The following is a 17,756-nucleotide window of genomic DNA, read 5'->3' as shown; positions in this document are numbered from 1 at the left end:
GACTAAGGCAGTAATTGTGAGCATGCATGTGGTCATCATAAAAGTTCTGTTTAGAAACTGTAGATTCTGATATCTGAATTTTCCATTTTTATCTGTTCTTTTCTTAGAAAATTCTGTTGTCGTTCACCCACCCATAAGATAGAAAACCTTTTTGAAATGCTCCTTATTTTGTAATTTAGAGAACAAACTTTTGAGATCACTAATAACCAAAACCAAAATGTAAACTGTAGACCTCCCTAAGGATGCAAAAAGCATTACCACTCTTATTAATCAGCTTCACAGCCTGATTCCCAACAAAATTAGTGGCAAAAGACTCTATACCTTGAGGAAATAAAGGGTTTGAAGATGATTTATTTAGTAACCAACATTAGTTATGTAAAGGCCGATATGAAATTTCCAAAATGTACGGAAAAATATGGCGAAATCTATTGCCACTTTATACTTGGTGTTGAAACTATGGTCCTTGTACATGGCACTGTATTTGTAATTCTGTAAGCTGTGTTGATATGTACTGCAAATTTATTGGCTACTATTCCTTTAATTTCTAAAGATACGCAGAAGTAAACCTACAAATTGCAATGCTGATATTTGTGCATTCTCATCCCTGATGTTATCATAATTAGCAGAACAGCAGAAAGGAGAAACAATACACTTAAAATAAATTAACTTTTAAAAACACCAATGAATAAGCAAATTCTTATGTCAGACCTTTAGATGTAGTTGTTTTTTTTTTATTATATCATGCCTATTGTCCTTTTAACTCTTATAGAATTCCTTACAAGCAGCAGAAGTACAAATGTTTAATTAACATTTAATATAAATGTTTTAAATAACATTTCTTTCTTCTGACTGCCTTTTAATCTTGTCTACCATCAAAAACTAGCACATGTTCTTCCAAAAAAGCCATTATAAGAATCCCATTTGTTCTGCTGGTTAACCAAACCAAGTTCTGAATCTATACGCCAGACAGATACTGAATCTTACACAACAAATTGGCCAGTTCTTCTTGAAAAATGAGAAGCTTTTGTATACTAGCCATGATTTTCAGTATGTATTTGAATCTTAATCTTAACCATATTGGGTTTAGATTTGATTTTTAAGGCAAATTCAGGTCTAAAAGTAATTTATCATCCAGTCAATCCACATCCCATCTTTTCACCTGTTTTTGAAGCTGTTAAATGAGGAAAGAAAAACATTTACGTTTTTCTTCATTTCTGATCCATCTATTAGATCAACATTTCAATATTTGCACTGTAATCATAAAAGTACAACCTAAGTACAACTCGAAGACTACTTTAAAAAGAATCCTCTGGGTTTAGACTTCTACAAAGGGATTGATCTGCAGGAGGGCAAGGCATGAAAAGACTGGAAGATTTAGTCAACCCTGACGTTGTACAGTTTCTCTTTTCCAATGCTATCTGATTGCTAAATCTATCTATGTATCTATCATAAAAAGTTTATATAAACTTATTTTTTTATTTTTGCAAGTAATTATTTCCTACTGTAAAATACCTTATAACTTATTTTCATACACAGATGCACCTTTTTGTCTGCAGAATCCCATAATATAATGAGTCTTGTATATCAATGTATTTTTCAGAACACTGCATGACAAAATCTGATAGGGAAACAATGTTGGTTTTGTATCTTATTTGAGATACGATCATATCAATGTATGAACAGAATAATTTTTTCTCCCTATATAAAAAACTCTGTACCTGCATAATGTAACATTTGTATCTCTCTAGTCTGAGAGGGATAAACTGTTCTGATCCCTCATATCAAACTTAATACAGAAAGAATAATAATCTGGAACACGGCTGTTAATTGAAGTTTTACAAAACAATTTTTAAAAATCTATCTGGAAAGAAAAAAAAAAAAGCCTTCCGGACTGGTTTCAAGTATTTGATAGGAAGTTGAGTTATTCAATGCTATTGTCCTTCACAAATTATTGCTGGAAATATATACACCTAATGTAAGAGAAAACAGGATATCCTTTGTCCAACTTCAAGTCAATAAGAATGAGTAGTATCAGCATTGATGGAAAAATCAAATAAACTTCCTTTTTCTTTTTTGAAGATAGAAGCAGATGTTTAACTATTTTAGGAAGCAGACAAACAAAACTAAACCGTTATTGTTTAATAAACAGAAATCTATGTGTTAGGCCAAAGGTCTCCAAACTTGGCAACTTTAAGACTTGTGGACTTCAACTCCCAGAATTCCTCAGCCAGCTTGAAGATATAGGAAGCAAAAGGCCTGGAATAATCTACATGCAACTGAGTAAGAAAGATGCAGGGAAAACCTCTTTTTAAGTTGAAAGAAAGAACAAGAATATCTATTCTGTGTATTACAAGCCAAGCGTGAATGGAAGTAGGAACATTCTCATAAAATAAAAATTTAATAAATATAAATGTAATAAAAAAACTTAATAAAAACTTAATGAATAATTAAATAAACAATTCCCAGTTCTACACATCCAGGTTCTTATCAGATGAATAGACGAACTGCTTTCTACGTATTAAAGTACTATTTCTAACTATCCTGTTACCATCCCCCCAATCCTATTCCATACAACCTATCCATTGTATCCATCCTATCATACCATTTATTTCATCCTATCATTCTATTACTACATGGATAGCCCTTATATTAATGAACTGTTTATGTCAAAGATACTATTTTAAAGGAGCTGGCAAAGGTCATCTCAGAACCACAGCACCATATCTTTCAAAAATCCTGGAGCACTGGAAAACTACCAGAGGACTGGAAAAGAGTTGGTGTGGTTCCCATCTTCAAAAAAGGGAAAAAAAACAGACCCAGGAAACTATAGACCAATCAGCCTAACATCAATACCTGGGAAGATACTGGGAAAGATAATAAAAAAACAGATCTGCCAACATCTAGAAACAAGTAAAGTAATAACTAGCAGTCAGCACGGGTTTGTTAAAAACACATCATGCCAAACCAATCTTATTTCATTCTTCAACACAGTGACTAAATTAGTAGATCAGCGAAATACTGTGGACATAATATATTTAGATTTCAGCAAGGCATTCGACAAAGCAGACCATAACCTACTTCCTATGAGCTAGAAAAAAGTGGAATAGATAGCACCACCACTAGATGGACTCGCAATTGGCTAACAAACCATACTCAATGAGTAGTCCTTAATGGGTCTAAGTCTACATGGAGGAAAGTAAGCAGTGGAGTGCCACAAGGTTCCGTCTTAGGCCCTGTACTCTTCAATATCTTCATTAATGACTTAAGATGAGGGAATAGAAGGGGAATTTACCAAATTTGCAGACTATACTAAGCTGGCAGGAATAGCTAACACCCAAGAAGATAGGCTCAAGATCCACATGGACCTTGACAGACTAGAACACTGGACCGTATCTAATAAAATGAAATTCAATGTAGAGAAAAGTAAAGTCATACACTTAGGCAATAAAAACCAGAGGTACACATATAGACTGGGTGAAACCAGGCTCAATAACAGTAACTGTGAGAGGGATCTTGGAGTCTTAGTGGACAACCAGCTAAATATGAGCCAGCAGTGTGTAGCAGCAGCCAGAAAAGCTAATGCAATCCTAAGTTGTATTAACAGAGGGATACAATCAAGATCAAGGGAGGTACTAATACCACTCTATAAAGCCTTAGTAAGACCACACCTTGAGTACTGCATCCAGTTTTGTTCACCACATTACAAAAAAGATGTTGAGACTCTAGAAATAGTACAAAGAAGAGCAACCAGGATGATTAGGAGACTGAAGGTTAAAACATACAATGAATGGTTGCAGGAACTGGGCTTGACTAATCTAGTAAAGAGAAGGACTAGGGGAGAGATGATAGCAGTCTTCCAATATTTGAGGGGCTGTCACAGAGAGGAAGGGGTCAAGCTATTTTCTAAAGCGCCTGTAGGCCACACAAGGAATAATGGATGGAAACTGAACCAGGAGAGATTTAACCTGGAAATAAGGAGAAACTTTCTGGCAGTGAGAACTATCAACGAATGGAACACCTTGCCCTTGGAAGTTGTGGGAGCGCCATCACTTGAGACTTTCAAGAAGAGATTGGACTCCCATCTGTCAGAAATGGTGTAGGGTCTCCCGCTTGGGCGGGGGGTTGGACTAGATGACCTACATGGTCCCTTCCAACTCTGATGATCTGTTATCTGTTATCTATGAGGTTTATACATTTCAAAGGGAATCAGGGGAAAAATATAAAAAGGTATATGAAGAAACTTTGATACAAAGCTTAAGTATATTCATCTATGGATTCTATCTGTATATTTTGACTGATATGCTAAATGCACAGAGTGGGGTTAAATATGTAGACCGCATTGGGAGAAACAGCTCTTATGAATATTTCCCCTTGCATAAACTGTATTGCTGCCATTTCCTTATTTATTGCATTTATATCCTTTTACATTCCTCAAGAACTCTAAGTGGTTCACAGATATACAACAATTAAACTATTAATGGTTGAGTTAAGAACATATCCCACATAGAACAATCAACTCAAGCTCATGGCAAATTGTGAAATGCTATATGCAAATAATAGGTTTCTCCCATTGATACCTAATTTCAAGGAAGTATGAGTGCAATGAATTTTAGGCTAAGATATTTGTTGTCATTTCATGAACTTGAAAACCTTCCTATCAAATTTAGCACGTCTCAAAGCTACAAAATTGGAATTACTTTGCAATTAACCTACCTGGCACTGAAATCTAGCAATAAAAAAGTAATCATTTTAAATTCACCTTTCGATTGCAGTTTTAATTCTCACAGTTAATCACGAACAGCGCAGTACACTGACTACCTCAATTATTTTTATCAATAACAGACCCAGAATTATATAATAATGGTCAGCAAAAAGCTATTAGAAAATATTGTGCAATTTTGCAAAGAATACTTGTAATACAAAGAGGGGGGTGGAAAGGAAGTTAGACTTTGAAAGTTGAAAAAAGAAATGCCTCCAAAGAACTAGTGAAATTTGTCTATAAAATTATTTTACAGGATATAAATTATAAAAAGAGATTACTTCCGCATATCATTATCAAATATGGGCTAGTGTATTAAATCTACTGTATCCATGCAGAACTTTGAATTGCCAATGAATTCTGAGTATAATTTTTAAGGTGCCCTTGAAAATAATCAATTAATGCTGTTTTATATTCTAAAAGGTAGACCTGTCTGTCTTTCTGTATGTCTAAAATGTTTTTTTTGTAGAGACAGCTTTCCCAAGTATCAGAATTGCAACATAAATAAATGGTGTAAATTAAATAGAGGGGCTGATAAAATTGCAACATGCTTAACAAATAAGGATATATATTGAAAAGAAAACAGAAGTTCAGATTTTGGCAAAGACTTAGTAAGGGAACAGGATGGCATTTAATGAGGCAAAGGCAATGGGATGGAGGGGAAATCAATATGGCAGTCATAATCAAAAATATTCAAACTCGCCTAGATCTTTGAATCATAAGGCATGCAAAATGGATTGGAATTTGTTTTGCAATCGCAACCACTATTGTGAGTTTTGTGATGCCATCATAGAAAGCTCAGTGCTGAGGTTTTTCAAGGTTTCTCCCAACAACATTTCCAGACATGAAAGATGGGGAAATGCTTACTTTTTCTTAAAATGAGAGGGGTTAGATCAGGAGTCCCCAAGCCTAAGGCTGCAGTCCACTACCACGCCTTGAGCCCTTTGGAATCAGGCCGCAGAAGTGGCAGGCAAGTGAAGTTATGCATCCCACTTGCACAAGCAGCAGCAAGCTCAGGTGCGCACATTCTGCCACTCGTGCAAATGGAGCTGTGCGTGCATATTTGACTGTTGTTCGTGCGAAACCATCCCCTTTCCCCTCCCCAGCTGATCCGCAAAGACAAAAAAGTTAGGAAACTATGGGTTATAATATGTTTTGCAAAGTCAAGTATCTCTCCAGGCTTACAGCATAGGCCTAAATTCACACCACAGACTTGAACTGCAAATGAATTTTTATAGGAAATATACTTACAGGCTCTGTTGATTAAGAATCAGGCATGTACAACTTCTTTCAGATCATAGATCAATCTTGGCCTGAGTGGCATTTTAGGGCCACATTACTTAAAATAGATAGCTCAGTGTCAATAATGAATAAAACCAAATTTATGTTGATTAAGTACAGTTAATCTGATTACTTCACCTCTGCTTAATATATACATTTTAGACTAAAATCAAAGTCTGGAGATAGTTTTCAAAGAGTAGGGCTGTTAGGTTTTCCTGGTTGGCTTGAAACAGATTGAGCACTTCAGAAATAATGTTCTTTCAATTCTTAATATTCATATTGAATGGACAGTAAATGCTCAAGCATCCAACGCCTCATTTTATGTCATACTCTCTGTGTGTCCTAACAATGTGCCATTATAGTGGTATTACTTTTAATTGTCTCTCAGCCTTCAAGCCAATCTGCTTATGAAAGGTTTCCCAAATTATGATTCTTTATGTGTATGAGAAAGCAAACATTATCTGTACCACAGTCCATTTTTAAAAGCATGTCTTTCTCCTCAAATAATTGAACCAAGCAGGATCCTTGTTTTGAAAACAACTGCTTTTGATTGAGAGATTTCTAGAACAGAAGCTCTTCAAATCCTTTCAAAGAAGCCTCAAGGTAAAAGATGATCTCAAAAAGGGCTGCCAACAATATTATTTCACTACTACGGTCTTTAGTTTTATTTCCAGGGTCCAAAAACTAAAATACTCCCAGCTTTGACATTTTATGGTCAAATTCCATAAATTAGTAACAATTCAGTTGTGTCTATAAATGTGCAATGTTTTTAAAAGCTGTAACTCTTATTAAAATCTTACATGAAGATTGGCTAAAATATACTTTTATTTTATTTAGAACATGTACAGTGCAGCCAAGTTGCTCAGATAAAACTATGTGGGCTAGAAAAACACAAAGAGACACTTAGCTGTTAAAGATAAATATTCTCTTTTCTCCCAAACGATTTAATAGACTCACTTAGGCTATTAACTATGAAGCTATACTTTTATTTGTTCCTTAGAGTTGTGCAGTTTATCTCAGGTAGTATCTGAGTTCAGGTAGCTATTCAAGGAAACAATGCATTTAGGAGGAGATTTTCAAAATCCTTCCTATGGTATTTTATTTTTATTATTTTAGCTATTACAAAGAATATATTGTGTTAAAACACATTGTAAAAGCTTCTGTGACTTTGCTGACTATCATGAAACTCTAAGGCTTGCATAAAAAAACCATTCCATACGCAGTGTACCACAGAAGTGAGTACACCCCCTCACATTTTGTAAATATTTAAGTATATCTTTTCATGTGACAACACTTAAGAAATGACACTTGGCTTCAATGTAAAGTTGTGAGTATACAGCTTGTATAAGTGTAAATGTGCTGTCCCCTCACAATAATGCAACACACAGCCATTAATCTCTAAACTGCTGGCAACAAAAGTGAGTACACCCCTAAGTGATAATGTTCAAATTGGGCCAAAAGTGTCAATATTTTGTGTGGCCACCATTATTTTCCAGCACTACCTTAACCCTCTTGGGCATAGAATTCATCAGAACTTCACAGGTTACCACTGGAGTCCTCTTCCACTCCTCCATGATGACGTCACGGAGGTGGTGGATGTTAAGAGACTTTGAGCACATCCACCTTCCATTTCAGGATGCCCCACAGATGCTCAATAGGGTTTAGGTCTGGAGACATGCTTGGCCAATCCATCACCTTTACCCTCAGCTTCTTTAGCAAGGCAGGGGTCGTTTGGGGGGGGGGTGTTTGGGATCGTTATCATGTTGGAATACGGCCCAGTCTCCGAAGGGAGCTCAGCTCCAGTATGTCACAGTACATGTTAGCATTCATGGTTCCCTCAATGAACTGTAGCTCTCCAGTGTTGGCAGCACTCATGCAGCCCCAGACCATGACATTCCCACCACCATGCTTAACTATAGGCAAGACACACTTGTCTTTTTTACTCCTTACCCAGTTGCCATCACACACGCTTGACACCATCTGAACCAAATAAGTTTATCTTGGTCTCATCAGACCGTAGTACATGGTTCCAGAAATCGATGTCCTTAGTCTGCTTGTCTGTAGCAAATAGTTTGAGGGCTTTCTTGTGCATCATCTTCAGAAGAGGCTTCCTGTCATGCCCGTCAGAATCTGATTCCGAGGGGGAGGCTGAGCAGCTGACAGGGAGTGGGAGTGTGGCTCCATTGGCTGTGGAAGAAACTAGGGAAGGGCAAAGGCCGGCTGGGCAGAGCAAGGCAGAGGTAGAGCAAGGCAGAGGGAATTCAGAGGAAGATCCAGGCCCACCCCTCTTCATCCTAGGGTACGCAGGAAGAAACGGAGAAAGGAGCAACATGGGTTGCGTGGCTTATGGGGGAGGAAAGGGTCCTGATTCCCTTCATTAGCTGCAGCTGTGGACATAGTGTTTAAAAAGGTAGATTGTGCACAGCAACTTGTTGGAAGCAAATTGTGAGTTATCTGTTATTGTTGAGGCTTATCTGGGTTCCTGGCATCTTCCTAACTGTGTGTGTTTTGCTGGCCTTTTAAGTCTGCAATTCCTTATCCTGCCCTGTGAAGTTAATTACCGTGGTTTGTATGGATTTTTATTTATAGTTTGTATGTACTTTGTTTTCGGACTGAATTTCCTCCACTTAGATTGTTCTTGGGAGAGTTTTTTTTCTCCAGCCTAAGGTAACCTGGACATTGAGGGCAAAGTTGGAGGATTAAAGGGACTCTTCTTATGTGACTGTGTTGCCTTTGTGCCACATGCCGGGTCATCACATTTCCTTATGGGACAACAGCCTTGCAAACCAATTTGATGCAGTGTGCGGCATATGATCTGAACATTGACAGGCTGACCCATCCCTTCAACCTCTGCATCAATGCTGGCAGCACTCATACATCTATTTCCCAAAGTTAACCTCTGGATATGATGCTGAGCATGATCAGTCAACTTCTTTGGTCGACCATAACGAGGCCTGTTCTGAATGAAACATGTTGGCCAACGTGCTGTAGCTCAGTTCCAGGGTCTTGGCAATCTCCTTATAGCCTAGGCCATCTTTATGTGTAGCAACAATTTATTTTTTCAGATCCTCAGAGAGTTCATTGCCATAAGGTGCCATGTTGAACTTCCAGTGACCAATATGAGAGACAGCAATACCTACTCCTCCTTCACACCTAAGACCATATAATACTAATCAGTCACATGACATCAGGGAGGAAAAACTGCTACTTTTAACCAAGTCAATTATGATCTTTTTCATCATATAGTGGTTAAGCAAACTAGGCTTAGTGAAATATATGAACCTAGCTTTTAACTCTTCAAAGTTTGAACCTAATAAAGATTGATACTCCTCCCTCTCTTTTTTTATAGGTCCCATTGCAGACCAATTGTCTATGGCAACTATTTCCAAGAGCTAATAAAATGGGAGACCTATCTAGTCATTTCCACTCTTTCTACTTCTGCTATCTTTAGGACAAGTTCCAGTATCTAAGCTTTTCTTTCATTATCTTACTTTATAAAGTTTGGGAATTCCTAGGCCGGTGGTGGGCGAGGTGCAGAATAGCTTCAGCTACTCTCAAGTCATCTAGAATAGACTTGATGATATATGTTGTCATAGAATTTAAAAATAACTTTGCAGCAGCTGAGAAACTGAAATTTGAGTATTTTAATTGGAAGAAGAGAAATGAGTAGCAGCCTTCCAGAAAATTCAATCTCTTTTTTAACTTAGGAATGAGTAGTATGCAATGTGGATAGGTCTATATTACTAAAATGGACTATACATTGGTTTCTAATTATTATTTGGATTGTGAGGAAGTGGAGAATTTGTCTACATATATTATTATTGGTTGCAGAAGACAAGACTTGGCATTTTATCCAACTATTTTTATTTTTATTATCCCAAAATTATACATGGTAAATATACCTAATACTACTGTATCCTATTACCACAACAGTAACCCTTGTGAGTTGGGTTGGGCTCTTTGTGTGTGTGTTGTATGTGTCAGCTCTGGAATCCTTTGGAAGCTTGGAGGTTCCCTGGAACGCTGACAGTATGCTGTGTGTGTGTGTGTGTGTGTGTGTGTGTGTGTGTGTGCAGCAACTCTCCAGATATCCTCTCAGAACCACTTTTTGACAGAACAGTCAGAAAGATGCAAGGCAAGCAATATTTGGGATCTATCACAGATTCTTCACATATCCTTCACAGACAATATACAGCTAATGCTAAGGGTAAACAGAAGAATAATTATGTGAATATGCATTCACTGCAGATTTGTGCAGAGTTAAAAGGTGGAAGGGTCATGGGCCAGTTTGTAAGGCCTGCTATGACTACCAACTAGGCTGTTTCACAAGACCTTCATGTAAATATCTGAAAAAGGCCAGTACAACAATTATTGAGTATCCTTTCAAAGCATTTTGTGATCTGTTAAGATAGGCTTCACAAACTGAAAAATATTGCTATGCAAACATTTTTAATAGGAGCAAATATAGGATGGTGAATCAGAGGTCCTATATGCAATATACCATAAATCCAATCCAGAGTTCCAATCTCTGCAAAAAGTTCAGAATAATCAAAATTCATAGATCAAGAGTTTGTCTAAGATTGGTTTCAAGGAAGACAGTTGCCTAAACCATATGTCAGATGTCTTAGTGTTTGAGCTCAAACAAAGATCACCATTTCAGAAGCTCTTGCTCTCCTCCACTCAAGCACAGTAAATGGTATTTAGGTTGAATTATGGTTGCTGGGCTACATGCAACTAACAGTCTACTTAAAAATAACAAATTCTGAATAGATTAATATTCCCACAGCACACTTCTCAGCAATCTTGCTCTGCTCTGCGGCACTTAATTTGGAAGCAGATGCCCTCTTACAGCTTTGTTCTTTTTCCAGATTCTGTATTTAGGACTGTGGCAGTGAAAGCAATTCTGCTAAGACCTCGCAGCAAGTGCATGGCTCCTCAGGTTTGACTTGCCATACTTTCTGTCCTTATTCAGAAAACTCTAAAAGGGCCACAAATGGGTCTTTATTTGAGTTGCACGTTGTAGATTCATATTTGTGTGAAGCATTAGTCTTTCACTAGTCAGATTCATCTCTAATTCAACATACCCTTTTTGGTGGGGTTTTTTTTAAAAATCTTGTTGGGTGTTCTGTTCAACTATTGATAAATAATTTGTCTAATGGGGAACATCAGTGTGCCTTTTCACAGCTTCCATGCTTTTTTTTTTTTTCATTTAAAAGACAGGATCTCAGCTGGGTACATATATCTCTTTATTCCTAATCCCTGTAGAGCTAGCAATGATTTTTCACTTTCTGTTGTACTTTTTCTCATGCCTCTCCTAAATCTGAAACATATCCTAATTTGCCATAAATTGTTTATTAGACGATAACTTACAGGCTCTTGCTTCCTGTGCACAATAGATGTTAAAGCTTATAACAATACCATTGTTTAGAAAAGGAAATTATTCCTTTGAGGTACTACTATAAACTACACAATCATCTTACGTTGGACCTGATTCATATTAGTTAGAAAGAAGCAGTGGATTTGCTCTATTCTATTCTGGGGAGGGGGGCAATCAAACTAGTATCAATCTCATATCCACAGCCAGCACACATATTTTTATGCCAACATTATAATTGATAATTTATATAACTTATAATTCAGACTTACAAAGATTTACAATTCAACACAGATTTTGGGAGGTGCATGATTTAAAAAATACAGTATTTAAAAAACAAAGCCAACATGGAACTAAAAAGGAGAAACAACGTACCATAGCCAAATAAACATTACAAATCAAATGAACACACTACCAATGAGCTTTAGGGAAAAACCATAACAGGCTTTAAAAGACTGTGTAAATGAAATGGCCTCAGAGAGGAGGGGGCGGAGACAGGCATGGTGATCCAGCTGATTCACTGAACTGCACACAAAGTTAACTACCGGTTCAGTTGAATTGGTGTGAATCCCACCACTGGAATCATGTCCTATTAATATTTGTTATGCAGACCTTTAGATAGCTTTTCAGCCTGCTGCCTGGTTCTTCTTCTCTCCAACTGACCGGAAAAACCATCTCTGTCTCTCCTCTGGCAAAGGCTAAGTCAGCTAGGGCAGGGGTCCCCAACCACCGGTCCACGGACCGGTACCGGTCCGTGGAACAAGTCCTACCGGGCCGCTGGTTTGCTGGGCGCCGCCATTTTTTTTTGATGAAAAAGTGCTTCCGGTGAGCTTTTCCGGGTAGAAAGCTCACCGGAAGCACTTTTTCATAAAAAAAAGATGGCGGCGCCCAGCTAATGCCGGTACCGGGCCGCGCCATAAAAAAGGTTGGGGATACCAGGCCGCGGCATAAGAAAGGTTGGGGATCACTGAGCTAGGGCATTATAAAGGATCCAGTTTATGCGTGTGCTCTCCAGGAGACCTCACTGGACTCATTATACATGCAACCCAGCAGACGGCAATGATCCCGCAGGAGACCGGTGCATGTGCTATACATGTCGCACATCTGATTGACAGCGCGGCACTCCAGCACACAGCTCAGTGTGTGTCCCAGCTCTGAATGACATGCGGGCTGGATAAATTCCTTTGGCGGGCCGTATCCGATCTGGGGGCTGTAATACTGTAATACAAGGACCCCTGGTCTAAAGGATTGCAAGGTTGGAATGGGCTGAACCTCCAGCAGGGATGCTGTTTCAAAGGCAGGTGTTGAAATAGTGGAAATATACTTCTTAGGATCCAAGAGATAAGAGTAACATTCTCCTTCGCAATTGGATCATAGATAATAGTCAGAAATACAACCACAAATGGGACCAGAAACTTGATTGTAAAACAATAAGGTCAGTAAATGTGATTGTGCTTACAATCTTATTTCAGCCTTCTTTCATTTTACAGCTCAGCAAAGGTTATAAATGCTTTGGATTGGTCACAAAATTACTTTTTTATCGCTGTTGTAGCTGCAAATGGTTGCTAAATGAAGCAGATGCTAAACAAGGACTGCCTTTAATGGACCAGAGACAATCTTTCAGAGAGGGCTTTATAAATGATAAACAGAGTATTAATTGCACCCAAAGCTTAAAGGCAATCAGCACAATTTATGTAGCAAATACAGTTCCATGTAGAGTATTACTTTGGGGGTTTTGGACAGTAAATAAATAAATTTTTGTAATGATCCACATCAGAGACTAATGAAATATTGAAGTGGAAGGGATAATAGAAGAATCAGCAAATGCAACATCTGTTTGATGTTTCTTCAGAAGGTGTCCATGTGCTTTAGTTTGCAGAGGATAGTTTTGGGCTTAAGCACAATTCCCTAATTAAAAGACTGTCCAATTCCAGTGAAAGAATAAAGAACAAAAAGACAGAGAATGGAATTTTTAACGTCGCATCAGCTTTAGAAAATATCCTGTGTAGACATGCATGTTTTATCTGTCTCAATCTTCCCACTGGGGTACAACTTATTTGAATGTAATATGTAATACACACTGAGAATGTGACAAATCTGTATATCAGGAGGGAACCCATGTTAGGCAAGATTACTCTTGCTATTCTCAAAATGGATTTTTGAAGATTACAATAGTAGTTATGCAGCTCCAGTATGCAGATTGCATTTTAATCTGGCGTTTTGGAGCATAAAGCTATTACGTAGATCAGGGCAGTTATTTTTACTATTGATAGGTACAATTGCTTTCAGAATAAAAAGCCCTATAAATTCTTACCACTACATAATATCATGCATTATGCATGGTATGCATTTTCGTATTTGAAAAGTACCTTTGGAAAAAAATTCTAACTATATTGTATGATGGGGACGCGGTGGCTCAGTGGCTAACACGCTGAGCTTGTCGATCAGAAAGATCAGCAGTTCGAATCCCTAGCACCGCGTAATGGGGTGAGCTCCCGTTACTTGTCCTAGCTTCTGCCAACCTAGTAGTTCAAAAGCATGTAAAAATGCAAGTAGAAAAATACAGACTACTTTGGTAGGAAAGCAACAGTGTTCTGTGCACCTTCGGCGTTTAGTCATGCCAGCTACATGACCACAGAGACAGCACTGGCTCTTTGACTGTGTAACGGACATGACCACAGCCCTCTAGAACCAGAAACTAGCATGTATGTGCGAGGGGAACCTTTACTTTTATACTGTATGATATTCTAATAAGAAGAAGGCCAATAAAAAGCAAAATGCAACCAAAATAATTAATCTGAAATGATTCCAGCAACAAAAAGTGCTGCAATATCAAACGTTTCAAGGCAACACCAGAAATGTACAACATAGCAATGAAATGACTGACTACAATTTGGGAAAAGGTTATCTCCAAAAGGATGCATCCCAAAAAGCAATTAATCTCAAATAACAAATATATGATACTTGATGCCTTTTCCGTGGCAGCTGCTACCCTATGGAACAGTCTTCCTCCTGAAGTTAAGCAAACCTCTACCTGCCCATGCTTCCAAAAAAATACTGTCGAGTCAGCTTTTCCTCCAAACGCTGGGATAAGTTGAGGCAACTGCATACGTTCAACTTGTGCCAAGTTTTTGTTTTCAATATTTATGGTACTGAAAGTTTAAATATGGTTTTTATGTTGCTTTTACTATTTATATTGTTTTAATTCTTGCTTGGGAACTGGCCAGAGTTTGATATAAGATGGCTGGCTAGATAGATGTTTTAAATTAGTATAACATTTCCTTGATGTTTGTTCAATTGCAGAAATATAGTGTGCGGATTCTCAAAGCCCTGAAAACATACATATGGAAAACAACAGAACAGTAGAAGGCAACATTTTCAAGTCAGAACATACAATATTGGTGGTGGCTGGCTCTGTTACAAGTCATATGGGGGAGGGGAGGGGAAGTGATCCAGCCATACCTGATGAAGATTCACATGTTTTTTTATATCTAAAGTGGAGAAACAGATGGGAAATGCTTGCTCTAAAACATGTCTTTCTCAGAAACATAATCCACTATGAGTTGAATGGAATTATCTCAAACCTTTTAGAGCCACTCTTTCTCTCTAGCAGAAATTTTAGTTATGAGTTCCATTGCGCCAAGAACAGACCAGTCTTTTCCAGACACTTACCCTCTGACAGCATGAATAAGCCTCAGTGATGGATAGGCAGTTTGCACTTTCAATTTATTCTTAAGGATTAATGCATTAACCCACTGCACATGCTTCTCTCCGCCTTTGACCATGAAAGCAGGGATCCAAAGGACACTGTCATTCAGCATAGATAGTCTATGCACAAATTTTTCTCTGTCACTCTCATTCCGAAAGCCTCCAAATGCTCTTTGTACAACTGATGGGTTCATGGTAATAAAATCTGATTTAGTTCCCACGTCTGCAGCAAACTCCACCACAGGAGCTAGATTGCACCTGAAGAGGAAGAGATTAATGGAAAAATAACAAAAAAATGAAACATTAACTCAAGTAAAAACATGCATGAAATAAAAGCTGAAAATGAAAAATGCAAGGCTGTTTTCATATTGAGTAAAAATCCTGGGGCATCTCACAGGTTTAAATTTAACTCCGTGCCGAATAAAGCAATCCCGTCATCTTAAGAATTTAGGTGGAATCCAGAAACAATTTCAATTCTGCTGATACAAACAGATACAATTTACTTAACTGTAGACTTAAACCTCACTAAATTCTACTTATTACTGGATAAATGGAACACAGATCTAAAGGTCATTTCTAAGTAATTCAAGTAACAAAGAAAGTTTTATTGTGCATCAGATGCAGGCATAAAACCAAAGGTGGTCTACAATCTTTTCAGATGGATCCAGTGATATGCCAGAAATCATATTCCAACAAGAGGCAATAATGAGCTAAATTTGGATGATTGAAAACTGACTTAGTACATTGCATGGGTTTATTTCTCTTCTGTAAAACTATAATTTACTGGAAATCAGGGTGGATAAAAATCGATGGTTTTTTTTAATTTAAATCAGATTTTTTTTTATTTTGATCAAATTTATTTTAATAAAATGCTTTTGGAGTAAAAAAAAATCTATCTATAGTTTTCTATTTAAGATACATTAATAATTTAGTTTATTCAGCATGAAATGGAGCTTAGTTATGTAACATGAACTGTATATTCTGCAATATTTACATTTTTAGTAAACTCATTCAATGAATCCAAGCTCTGCAAGCTGAGATAACATGCACTGCATTGATGCATTTACACAATTTCACAATAACCATGAGATAAATCATAAAACAAAGTTCAGGAATATTCTTTTATCCCATTGTTTTTGCAAATCTATGTACACTACAAACTGTATATTGTTTGAAGAGAAATACACCTGTACCACCAGGCTCTAAGTGTGAGGAGAAAGGGCAAGCAGTAAAAATGAAAGTGAAATCTTCTAAGCAGCTTATAAGTATAGTATTAAAGAGCACCTGTCATTTCAGATCCATCATGGCAGTGCCTGTTAGGGGGTATCCTGTCACCTGCTACCTGCCACATCCCTCATCTTGTTGTGTCACTACCGCATCACCAGCCATCCCATTAAAGTGAATGGGACTGTCGGTGAGTCCACAGCAGGTCAGAAGAGGAACAGCTGCTGGACACAGGTGACAGTTGTTCTTTAAAAATTATGATTTAAATTGAGTCGATTTAAATCAAATCCACATTGCTGGAAATTGTTGGATATGCATCAAGGGCCTGCACTAAAAGTTTTGAGGCTAGTAGCCATAGAACTTTGGGTTGTGCAGTCTTGTACAAAATGTCCCCTTATACCAACTAAGTGCTCCTTTATAGAAAACATATGCATATGCAATTTGCAGTTAATTTCAGGATCAATATGACATGAATGAGAATCCTCTAGATCAGGGGTGTTAAACTCACATCATCATGGTGGCATCACGTAACACATTGGGACTTTTTTTCCACTTTGATAAAACATGGGCATGGCCAGCGTGTGATGCATCCCACCCGTGGGCTGGGAGTTTGACAGCCCTGCTCTAGATAGCATTTTCTGACTGGATTTTCAGAGCCATGTAAATTTAAACACTGAACTATGAAAAAATACAATTGGTCTCATAATTTGTCAATATTAACTAAGTAACTGATCGTGGTCCAATATCAAATATTCCATAAAGCCTAGAATGAAACTATGTATAGGGTAGTTTCTTTTCACCTTTATCATGCTGCAATTGTTAGAATGAGGAAAAAAATGGATTAACCGGATTAGGGTGAACAGAGTTGGAAAGGACCTTTATATATTTAGTCCAACCCCCTGCCCAAGCAGGAGACCATTAGTTGAGTTTACTTGATTGTCATTGCACCTCGTACAACGAAATTAAATGCCATCTTCAGTGTACATTATAATTACAAAAATAAAACACAAACACATATCCTTCACAATTCATTTGTGTGCATGGCTGATGTGCATGCTTGCACACAAGACTCCATTTGTGTGAGCAGCAGGCTCGCATGCGAAGCTGCACTTGAGTGAGTGGTAGGCATATGTGCCCACAGGTTAAATGGAGCTGCGCAGGCTTCCTGTGTGTGCCTGCCACTCACACAGAACCATCCCCTCTCCCCCTCTGCCAAGCCAGAAAGGTTGGAGACCACTGTTCTATTCATTAGGAGATTTATCTAATGTTCTGTCATTACATTTATGAGCTCCTTGTTCATACATCTGACCACTCTTCTAAGGCAAGTCAAACAAACTTTGTGGAATATGACAATGAAGGAATGGTGACAGTTGACGTGGCTTCCAATGATTCTTCCATTGACAATCTTCT

The 17,756-nt window shown here is 37.8% G+C and overlaps 1 protein-coding gene across 1 annotated transcript in view; it reads right to left on the bottom strand.

The window, feature by feature from the left end:
- Window positions 1–17,756, bottom strand: part of ST8SIA4 (ST8 alpha-N-acetyl-neuraminide alpha-2,8-sialyltransferase 4) — a 92,444-nt gene that overhangs the window by 26,983 nt on the left and 47,705 nt on the right. Inside the window, exon 4 of the mRNA XM_026671366.2 lies at window positions 15,087–15,380. Coding sequence (XP_026527151.1) covers window positions 15,087–15,380 — 294 coding nt within the window. The remainder of the gene's footprint in view (window positions 1–15,086; window positions 15,381–17,756) is intronic.

The sequence above is a fragment of the Notechis scutatus genome, chromosome 2 (assembly GCF_049901735.1).
Source record: "Notechis scutatus isolate UNSWTSFEM ecotype Mainland chromosome 2, rNotScu1.2, whole genome shotgun sequence".
Classification (NCBI taxonomy): domain Eukaryota; kingdom Metazoa; phylum Chordata; class Lepidosauria; order Squamata; family Elapidae; genus Notechis; species Notechis scutatus.
The sequence above is the reverse complement of the archived record's forward strand: the minus strand, read 5'-3'. Positions and strand labels throughout refer to the sequence as shown.